Source organism: Manduca sexta, chromosome 3 (genome assembly GCF_014839805.1).
Source record: "Manduca sexta isolate Smith_Timp_Sample1 chromosome 3, JHU_Msex_v1.0, whole genome shotgun sequence".
NCBI lineage: Eukaryota > Metazoa > Arthropoda > Insecta > Lepidoptera > Sphingidae > Manduca > Manduca sexta.
Window position 1 is genome coordinate 1,561,450 of NC_051117.1, and position 12,141 is coordinate 1,573,590.

The 12,141-nt window shown below is 36.2% G+C and overlaps 1 protein-coding gene across 1 annotated transcript in view; it reads left to right on the forward strand.

Annotated features, from left to right (window-relative positions):
* LOC115453567 (facilitated trehalose transporter Tret1) overlaps positions 1-12,141 on the forward strand; it is a 14,199-nt gene continuing 2,058 nt past the window's right edge. Inside the window, exons 1-2 of the mRNA XM_030182271.2 lie at positions 1-255; positions 10,777-10,912. Coding sequence (XP_030038131.2) covers positions 205-255; positions 10,777-10,912 — 187 coding nt within the window. The 5' untranslated portion in view covers positions 1-204. The remainder of the gene's footprint in view (positions 256-10,776; positions 10,913-12,141) is intronic.

The window sequence follows — 12,141 nt, forward strand, 5'->3', positions numbered from 1 at the left end:
GTGTGACCGCCACCTTACCGCACAAGCGATTTCCCGCGTCAGACGAGCAGTCGTCAGTTCGCACAAAGAGCATCCCCTAGATACGCTTCAGTATTCGTAATAATTGATATCTAATCATTATCGTACAGTAACGCTCGATCCAGTCACCTTTTGATAATCTGTGCTGTGTGGTGTGGCGAAAATGCTAGTTTGACGTGCTTTAATATGGGCGAAGACAATAGGAAGGAGGGGAAATACACCCCTTTGTTGCGACAGGTGGGTCTTTTTAATTTTTGGTGCCAATATTTATTATGTATTTTTTTTTTATTTATTTAGATATTACTTTTTTTTATTTTTTGTTGGTATTGGAACTTATTCGCATTTTTATGTTATTCTTTTTTATTTTTTCACTGGCTGAAATTTTAAACGAATCAATTATTGACAGCTTTTTATTTTTATTGTCCATTGTTGCATGTATTGTTTTCTATGCAATAAAAAATCGGCAAAATTAAAAACAATTAAACTAACAATGAAAATAAGAAAATTCGTGAATAAAATTCCGTAAAAAACCTTTAAAATTTTAAAACAATCCCAATTGTTACGATGCCTCCATTTCAATACAAACCTATTTCAATATAAAATGCGATGTATTTAAATCCTTTGTTATACAAATAGCTCATTCTACGATCTCACGTACTACGTTTCTAATTCTATTTGTACTCAATATGATTCGTAAACAGTTGCTATTTTTGCTTTATTGGCCTAGCGTCTTGAGACACTGACCTATGGTCCCTCGGGTTTGACATACATGGCAGTCACCTAAAGACTTGACATATATGGCACTTCGGGGAGTGATATTGAACTTGTATCTCTAGAGTGATATGATATTCAGGACTTTTCTCCTTGGGTTTCTTTGTTTTACGCTTAGCAACAGTGTTTTGTTTTTTAAATCGGACAGATTGTTAACCTGACAGGGCTTAAATTATACAAACACACTAGACTTTGGGTGAGCGTTAGCAACAATGTTTTATATTTTTACCTGACTGTTAGTTGGACAAGAGTTGGCTTATTCGAAGACATCGGACTTTTAAATGAGTGCTTTAGTCGCTGCAATAGTGATATTGACTTGGTTAAAATGAATTTTGTTGTATGATTTTGTTGCAATGGGATCTTAGTTGTATCCTAGTGGATTAATTCCTAATAGGTACCCTTGATCCTTATACGAGTTGCAGTAATTAGTATATTGTGGTGATCAAAATAGTTTCAAACATAATAAAATGACGGCTTTATGACTTGATTTGAAGGCGAGGGAGCATTCACCTCTTTGATCAAGAAACATCACAAGTTTTCCTCTTACCGCATTAATAAGCTTTATATTTTGGGTAAATTCGCTTCTTAAATATTTCTTAGTAAGATCAGGCTAAAGAAGCAACCTTTCTGTCTTATTGATTCTTCTTACAGCAAAGTATGTGACGTAGACGAGTACGTCATGTAACTTTGCCGAGATAAAAAAGATCTGGGTCACGATATTGGACAAATATAATTAACATTAAGATAATGTGCGTTAACAACAGTGGGCTTAACACGCGTTTGGTATCACCACGGGCTTAACGAACGATATGACTATCCGGGTTTTAAGTGGCGGACTTGCGTCGTGTTGATTTTAGGTCTTATGGTTTATTTTAGGTGTCTTTAAGGAAAATCTAGATAGTGGCGGTGGTGTTTTTATATCTTTAAATATAAAACAAAGTCCCCCGCCGCGTCTGTTTGAAGGCGATAAACTTGATGGATTTCGATGAAATTTCGTATTGAGAATCTGAGAATGACCTAGGCTGGTTTATCCCGGGAAAATATATATTGCGATTTTGATTCCGTAAAACATTTTGTCACACGGACAAAGTCACGAGAAAAGTCAGTTAAATATTTTAAAAAATTAAGGTAGCAGAGCGGAGAATGTATAGTTAGCTGAAATTGAGTGCCAGGTCTCGTCTTCAATCATTGTGCTCGAACCAGAATAGAGAAATCGGTGTGGCAATGGAGTGCTGAGATGAAAGTTTGACTTTTGATACTGCGGACCTGCGGCAGTCCGTTTTACTCTAGACTATCACCGGCAGGCTAGCAGTGGAACATCTCAATTCATTATTTATTCATTATTATTTTTATAATTTTAAATTATCTTCACAAACTTCACTGCTATAACTATTTTATTTGTCAGGTTGAAAGTCGTATTTAGTTAGATGACTTTTCAGCAGTTGACTTACCGCATTTTACTGAGTTTGTTTTGAGAAACTTATAAATAACAAATGCGTATCTATCTATAGAATATTCATCGTGACAAATTACAGCTGTTGGGTTAAAATAATTTTAGAAGAATCCGAAGAGATTTACTTAAATATTGCTTTAAATAAAATAGCGTGCGTGCTACTACACGGTTCTAATGTACTGGGTTCGAATCCCGGGTCGGGCAGTGATGTTGGGTTTTACTGCTCAGAATCAGCCCGGAGTCAGGAATTTGTAGCCGACATGGTGGCAGACTTGCTAACACGTCATAGGACGGAGTGTGGAGAAAAAGGTTGCCCCAGTAGCATCTCTGTTTATCTCTTCCGGGATAGAAGCGTGATGTTTGTGTGTGTTACATAGTTTATAAAACAATCTCGAGTATTTTCTCACAACGGTTAGGTATTTAGAAACAATTAGACGTCGGTAATGGTTGTTATTCGTAATTCCGCATTACAACGCCATTGTGTTCAACACAACATACTTCATCGCAGTGAGCGAAAGGTTGCCTTTAAACATAGTTTTTCTATTTTCATCTGGGTTTCGCAGCTTTAAATCTTCCTTCAAGAAATTTGATTAGTGGTAGACCATGTAGAATATTTTTTTTACTGCAATGGCATTCATGCTGTTGCCTTTTGTACGGTCAGAGATATTACCTGGGTCTTATAACCTTAATTTACTTTTTCCCTCCATTTTAAGGATCCTCTATGTTTCTAAGGATCGGGAAAGGACTTATCCCATAATGAATGACGTTATCACTAATGGTACAGTTAATTTTAGTCATTATAAAATCGTTTTATGAAAAAGAAATAACCTTTGATCAAATTCCAACATATCACTACAGATCATAAAATTAAATAATAAAATAATTGACAAAAAATCGTTGTTTGGTTTTTACATTACAACACTAAAGAAACTTAGTGGGTCACACTACATTGAATCATATTTTGATAAAAAACAAATATCTTCTTTCATAATAAATCTATTGGTCAGAACTGTTAACTACGTTTTATACGTACAATAGCGGTAACTGGAAACCAGATAGATTTCTTTTAAATTAATTTTTATCGTCCTCTGAATATAGTACCTATAACACTTTATTTACACTCACAATCAGCACCATCCTTTGCCTTCCTATCCTATAAAAAAGAATCTAGAATCGTTCTTTTTAAAACGTTTACTTTTGATCAGTCATTCCAATAATGATAGGTATGATACAAACACATACATACTAATTAGTCGTGCCGCACCGCGCACGTGTATGTACGTAATGCGCTATATTATCTTATTGTTTAGTTGCTAGTTGTAATTAGAGCGTTGTTGACGAGTTTAATGAAAATTAATTGCTTGAAGGATGAGCATGTGGATTGGACACTTGAAATCGTGTAAACATAACTATTAACTTTGTAATGTACTGGTATGAAAAGGTATGTTGTGAGTTTAATCGAATGTAGTCTAATATAGATTTCTTTTCGGCTTTAGAATAGTTTGCGCACGTATTCTCTTCCTATAATCCTGGGTCTTTCCGTAGCGTGAAGGAGCATCTTAGTAAACGGGAATGATTATGTCGAATGATAGATAGCCTTTTGTTGCTAATCGATATTTATCTGGACGGCATCGCTTACATCAGATGCAGTGCATCACTTTCACGTACCAAAAAAATTGTTTATCACAGCATTCTTTACAAACTGCCTGTTTTGATCTGGACACATTCTTGCCTAGACTAAAAAGTATATCGCGACGAAGGATAATATGTCGTCGTATAATTAAAAGAATTTTCCTAATTTACTAATATACAAAAGTCATTAATCAGGTCATCTGCGAAATACAAATTTATTTTTCAGGACAACATCTAAGCTATAAATTCAATGATTACTCAAGTACTCTAGACACTAATTAGGTGAACTAGTGTATTTAAATACTCTATTCGTTTTTATTATTTTGTTTATTACATTACAAGTACGTTAGCTATACAGTTTTATTACTTATCCTAAAGTGGTTTTACATCATCGATGTATCCATATTTGTGTAATCGATTTCTCAATATCTTTTTATTAGTTTCGCAATTTTGTATTGCTGGACTAAAAAGTAGATTATAATTGATTTTATTCTTTAAATGAAACAGCTGTATTAAGCATTATTTATTCACAAAGATGTAGGTAACTAGGTACTTGCTATTTCAAGAGGCAATAAAATATTATTATGTTTAAATTCTGCATTTTATTAATTATTTATAATAAAACGGTCAGTCTCTTTAAAGGTTCATCAATGAAACGTGGCTGAACAGATTTAGATGCATATTTCACTATTATTAGATAATAATTCTAGTCATTTGTAACTAATTTATAGTTTTGTATTTTTGCCTTTGACAATATTGACCTAAATAAGAAAGTGACCAAATCAGTGATCGTTGTATAATATAAAAAAAATAATTTGAATAATACTTATAAACAAATGAAAGGGTGGGAGGGAGGTAAGAGTTGTAGTGGATGTTACAACTTACATAAACTTAAGAACCCAAATTTATGGTGAAATTTACGCAAGGGTCATACGTGGTTTGAGGACATTGTAACCGCTGGAGCACTTATTACGCGCAATGGAAAGCGCATGAGTTCATCGACTTCAGAAATAAATATAACATATTTCAAAAATAAAATGTAATAAGTTAATTCGCCGACCACATTGAAGTCTCGAGACCGATTTAATAAAAATACAGTATAACGCCATCTAGCGTGTTCTCTTTCGAATTTTCCTATTTCCCTGTTCTTAAATTAGAAATTGTTCTGATGTATCATCGTTTCGCGGAATTTCTCATTGTTTCATGTTTATATATTAGTATTTATCTGCGGTCTCGCACTTGTTAATACCTAATTGAGTTATTTATTTTTTATATAATATTGTACATACTTTGATTGGTTGGCATGAGCTTAGCCAGCTGTCAACCCTGGAGGAGGGCAAAGGAAATCACAAATCGTGATCCAGAGGCTGAGGGGTGGGGTTGGTGAGCGTAAATTTCATATAGGTAGTCGCATACACAAGTATGTACTTGGGTTGTAGCCAGGAGATGGCAACTGCCCTTCCCTTCTCCCCACTGGGTTCGCCCATACTGGTTGCGCGGGTTATGGAGAGCCCGTAGGGAGTAGATACCTTAGCCTGCAGAAATGCTTTCGCACAGAGACAAAAATAGCGCTTCGATTACAAATTAATACGCTGAAGACACTTCTTAATTAGTACAGCCATAAATAAGTTGAGCAGACAGACAGACAACAAAATTAGGACTGTTTTCTTATTGTTATATGTACAATATAAAAAGTCTTTAGTTATAAGCGACGTTATTTAAGTAATAATTAAATATTCTCATGTACCTTGACTTATAAGTGCATCTATGTTCGCCTACATTTTATTTTATTTATCTATTTATTAAAACAAAAAGTTGAAGACATACTAGAAATATAATATAGATAGATTTTTTTATACGAGCATGGTAGATTGACTTCGCTGCACCTGATAGTATGTGTAGTGGTGTCCAATAAAATGTCGACTGACGAGAGACCCTTCGGCAGTTGACACAATTATGCCGGCCTGTCGAACCGCATATGTACAGACTGATCCCGGAAAGAAACACACTTACGTGGATTACTATAGGGGTAACACCTAGTGTACGGTGGTCGTTATTTGGGCGGATATAAAATACACTAGCTTTTGCCCGCGGCTCCGCCCGCGTTATAAAGTTTTTCGGGCCAAAGTTTTCCGTTATAAAAGTCACGCTATATATTTTCCCGGAAGCCTGTGTTCTTCCCAGGGTCTCAAACTGTCTCCATACCAAATTTTATCCTAATACGTTGGGTAGTTTTTGAGTTTAACACGTTCGGGCAGACCGATGCAGCGGGGGACTTTGTTTTATGATATATTTTTGTAGAACTTTTTAAGAGGAACAATCCCGTCATACATTATTGTTGCATAACTTTAACCGTTTACGCAGCGCACGCAACAGCTCTCAACACTAATAAATTGTCCCCGTTTTTGCATCATGTTTCATTACTGCTCCGCTCCTATTGGTCATAGCGTGACGATATATAACCTATAGCACTCCAGGAACAAAGGGCTATCCAACACAAAAATATTTTTTCAGTTCGAACCGGTAGTTCCTGAGATTAGCGATTACTGCTCCGCTCCTATTGGGCATAGCGTGATGATATATATAGCCTATAGCATTCCAGGAACAAAGGGCTATCCAACACAAAAAGAATTATTCAGTTCAAACTCCTAGTTTCTGAGATTAGCCATTACTGCTCTGCTCCTATTGGTCATAGCGTGATGATATATAGCCTATAGCACTTCACGAACAAAGGGCTATCCAATACAAAATGATTTTTTAGTTCGAACCGGTAGTTCCTGAGATTAGCCATTACTGCTCTGCTCCTATTGGGTATAGCGTGATGATATATAGCCTATAGCACTTCACGAACAAAGGGCTATCCAATACAAAATGATTTTTTTAGTTCGAACCGGTAGTTCCTGAGATTAGCCATTACTGCTCTGCTCCTATTGGGTATAGCGTGATGATATATAGCCTATAGCACTCCGCGAACAAAAGGCTATCCAACGCAAAAATAATTTTTCAGTTTGGACCGGTAGTTCCTGAGATTAGACATTACTGCTCCGCTCCTATTGGGTATAGCGTGATGATATATAGCCTATAGCACTCCACGAACAAAAGGGCTATCCAACGCAAAAATAATTTTTCAGTTTGGACCGGTAGTTCCTGAGATTAGCCATTACTGCTCCGCTCCTATTGGGTATAGCGTGATGATATATAGCCTATAGCACTCCACGAACAAAGGGCTATCCAACGCAAAAAGATTTTTTCAGTTCGGACCGGTAGTTCCTGAGATTAGGCATTACTGCTCCGCTCCTATTGGGTATAGCGTGATGATATATAGCCTATAGCACTCCACGAACAAAGGGCTATCCAACGCAAAAAGAATTTTTCAGTTTGGACCGGTAATTCCTAAGATTAGCGCGTTCAAACAAACAAACTCTTCAGCTTTATATAATGGTATAGATTACACCACCAACTTTTTTAACCTACACTAGTTGTTTGAAAAATGTGTCAAGTCTTCTCTCGTTTATATATAGGGTAAAACGACATACTTAACTGGGATCAATCTATGTACATCCAATATGGAAGCTGGTAGATCTATGGCACCGATCGAGGACCGCGTCTCTTGCTGGTAGACATTGCAGACTGCTTTGTAGTTACCATCATACAAACATCGAGCTGTATCGACAGTTCCAAATTAATTATGCTCTTGAGTGCGATATCAGCTGATACACTGTCAAGTTAAAGTCAGCATCTTAAGATCGCCGCACTAATCGCGCATCAAACGTTTACTATAAACAGTTGGTGCAAGCGATTCCGTCAAATTATTGACTTCAATCAACTCAAGTTTTGTTTATTAAATAGTTCAGTATTAAAAATTTTTACTTAAGGCTACTTGAGTGGTGAGATTGCATTAATATGGCCGTTTATATTTGACAGGATTACCACTTGACAGCCAAATCCACATGGAAGCTATATATCTTAATTGTTTTGTATGCACCACGTTATCAGATTCCAATTAATAATTCTCCAAGGTTAAGATAACGCGTTCTCAAGTAGATTAGCCGTTGACAATTATATCTTATCTTTTAATACGCTACGATCTGGTGCGCCATCGGCCCATCATTGTGAAATGATGAAAACAAACAACATAGGGCGAGTTATGTTTTTGCTGGAAGGAACAGATTTTGCTTCCTGCGTCATTCGTGTTATACTACATATATCTTTAGGCGGCGATTAGAGAAAAGCAGCGAAAGTCTAGTTGGTTGTGGAACGGAGTGCCGAGACGAATGTCCGTAGGTTCAAAACCCAAGGGCATACACCTCTAACTTTTCTAAAATTATGTGAGTATTCTTTGTGAATAATCGCTTGCTTTAACGGCGAAGGAAAACATCGTGAGGAAACCTGTACACCTGAGAAGTTCTCTATTGGAATTTCGAAAGTGTGTGAAGTCTACCAATCCGCACTAGGCCAACGTGGTGAACTAAGGCCTTATCCCTCTCAGTACTAAAGGAAGCCCGTGCCCAACAGTGGGACAGTATATAAAACAGGGCTGATTATTATCATTATATATTTCTTTAGGAAGAAACGCATATTATTCTCTAAAGACTCATCTGCCCTAATATGTTATTGTGAAAAGTGGTTCAGCCGTGTTCAAGGTTAGCTCAGACATAACAGACAAAATAATTCAAAATGCATGTTAAGGTATTCGTAATGTGTGATTAAACAAAATATTATGAGCTTTGGAAATCGTTTACTTGGTTCTGGTCAATATTTATGCAAGAAAAAATTGTGTAGGAGGTGGTCGCTCGGCCTAAGGATGTTGCGACTAACTGCCTTAAAAGTCTAAACAATTATAATGTCGCGTTGACTTATGTATTTGCTGGTGGTAGGATACAAATGTATGCGCTAGGATAGCGAGACTGTACATAAAATTCACCGTTTATAATTCCGTATTCAAATGCCGGTATAATTTTGCCCACTGGACCTTACTTCACTTAGTATAAAAAATATGAATAAGGTATACTGCGTACTATTTGGTCTTAATCGGAACAACAGTTTTTGTATATTGCTAATGGCGTTGATTCATTTATGTGGAAAAATACTATCAATATTCCATTTTGTAACTATACTGGTAAAGGACCATTTATTACACAAAATGTTGTAAAGGCGCTAATGAGTTGTTTATACGGCAGTTGAGGTACATTTGTAGTTGCAAATATGATAATATGATTAGTGTTTCATCGCTTGGACCTTTGCAGTACGGAAAATTTATTATTTGCTTTAATTATGTTTAATTCCTTTTGCTGGTGGTAGGATTTTTGAACCCGCCTGGATAGCACAGTAAACAAGGTGCTATGCGCCATAGAGGCCCACGTAATTTAGTCGTCTGGCGACGGGTAATCGTTTCTCTCAAGTCGACACTCTATATAGACCTTCACATGCAATTGTCTGTGCCCGTATACAAAAATTATGTCCTGAAGAAAATCACATCTATTCTCAGTTCTCATGTTCATCCTTAAAGGCTGGTTATTAGTCTATGTATCCATACATACCCTTTTATATTATTGTCATGCTTAGTAGTGATTACTCAATCACGTGGCTACTGGGTCGCTCGTTCATTTTTCCGCTGTCTGCTGTAACTTTATTTACTAATACAACTATGGACATGCATTATTGTTCTGCAATGGGAATTTCTATTTTAGTAAGTAGAACCAAAGATTCATTAACCTATATTTCCATGTCTACATCGTATGAGTTTTTCTACATCTGTCTGTCTTGTTACTAGTATTTCTTGATAGTTTTTTTAACATATCTGAGTCCTCGATACGTTGTTGTGGTCGAATATTTGCACATTGAGTCCTTATCAAATTATTCGTTTGCTCTAAGATTTTATCATCGATTTCTACGTTTTCCGGCACGTGCTATGATAATTGGGATAAGGTTGATTAAGTGCCAATGTAAATTAAATTGTTTTTCTGTCTCTTTTGCTTTTTGTAGGTCTTCCTCCTTTTAGGGGCTTCGCATAGTAATTTTGTTAGTGAGTATGTATCACGGCCTGTTTTGGGTTGATGACTAGAGGTGATCCCTTTGACAACTAATATTTCGTGAATATTTTTAAAATCGGCTCGCTTTAACCGCTATATTCTATAAACGATAAAAATTACCAATCAGAACATTTTTTTTACATGCTTACCAATGAGTTATTTTGATTGGTTCATACTCGGAATCGTATTGAAGATTGAAATTGGAATCGTTTACTCAAAACAGCTGTTAGAGAGTAATTATGGAACTTGGGTAAACAAAAGTTAGATCCTGCAACTGATTTTGTGTTACATGGGTTGACTTAGAATTTCTCTAGATTCAGATATTTAACTACGTTGAGATGATATTTCACAATATTATGTATCGTTCGAAGGTTCTTACATTGACACTGGATTACCTTATAGACAGAACATAGCTTACTTTGTATGTCATTCATGTTCTTGATATTTTTTATAAAAATAGAACGTACTTATCTGATATGCTTTAAATCTGCAAGCGCATGATTCTCTTCGCTTAAGGATAGTGATCAATGATTAGGCGTCTAGATCTTAGTACGATATCACTTAGATAACTACATATCGTAATGTGACATGAAGATTATCAGCTTTATGCTACTACTTTTTTTCAATTTACTGTGTGTCGTTACTTTCGCGGCGCTTAGATAGTTAATATTGAAATTAGGAAAATGTTATTTAGTTAATTAGAAAACTGCGAAATATTTACGTTTTATTCTCTACAATTAGTGATCGATTTCATTTATCTATCTTTATAATAGAAAATATATTTAAGTACAATGCCATCTATTATTGTAGAATGAAGATCGTGATACAATTTAGCAATAAATCGTTCACGTTTTCTGTTTTTAATTCCAGTGTTTCGTGACGGCTTCGGTGGCCATCAACATCATCGGCCATGGCAGTATCATCGGCTTTCCTGCTATCTTGATCCCAAGCCTTCGCAAACCTGACTCGTACATCCACGCCACCACAGCGCAGGAGTCATGGATCGGTGAGGACTTCATTACAATGAATCTTAATTGTGGAAGTATTTAGAGTAATGTTCAAGGTGTTAACTATTTTGGGCGAGGTTTTGACTGATTTGTTTCCAAAAGTAGACTTGGACGTTAGAAGGTACATTATTCTAGTTCGGTTAGTAAGTATCTTTGAAGGATGGATTTGGATTATCCATGTTCTATATCTGTGAATACGACATGCACCAAAGAACCACGCTGTAGTGTAAAGAGGTACATTAAATGGGCCAAATCGCTGGGTTAGTAATTGGTATGTCGATTTTGGATACTGAATCAGAAATTCGGCACGAAGCCAAATTTGCTATTGAGTTTTGTAAAGTCACAGAGCTTGACACAAAACCGCTTCCTAGCAAAGAAAGATGGTATAATCCTAACTACATGTAATTGCACTTTATTTAGCCTTTGTCGCGATGTCATATTGCTTTACCTCGATAAACTTTATATATTACTCAAACACTTAAAATATTGTACTGCAAGGTTCTCTAACGCCTGTAGAACTGTATCTTATCTTTTGTATGTATTTGCTACTGCCCGTACCTTGAACAGATTTCTGATAATCTTTAAACTTTAATTAATATTATCCCTCTTTTTATCCTATTCTCTTACTTAATAAAGCTTTGGAACGACATGAAACTTTTTGCTGGTGGTAGGATTTACTTTATATGTACCCGGATAACGACCAACGTACACAAGGTGGTAAAACCCACCATACCTGGCCACGTAAATGTGTCGCGTTCCGGTATCAGCCTGTGTATATCTGGTTCCAATAGGCCGGCATAATTGTGTCGACTGCTGAGGGGTAATCATCTCTCATCAGTCGACATTCTATTAGTCTCCACTTTACTTACTATCAGGTGCAGTAAGGCGCACTGCCGTGCACGTAAAAAAATCTTAGCTATGTTATTACTGTTCACGAATGACAGGGAAAATTTACTTTCCCTACCTTCAAAAAATATAAAAAACCAGCATTGCTAAGCCTGACTGACATTATCTCAGATAAATACTTATAGAGATAGTCAATAACTATATTTTGTAGCACAAAACATGTATTGATCTAACTCTTTGTTCCAAGTGTTGTGCTGCGTCAAGTGTCATTGTGTTAATATTAAAACCAATAAAACTAGATAAGGCAGGTGCGGCTGATAGGTTTATTTTGAGTGGGCTGGCGTGATCGTTCTTACGTAGATTTATACACGAGAGGTCTATT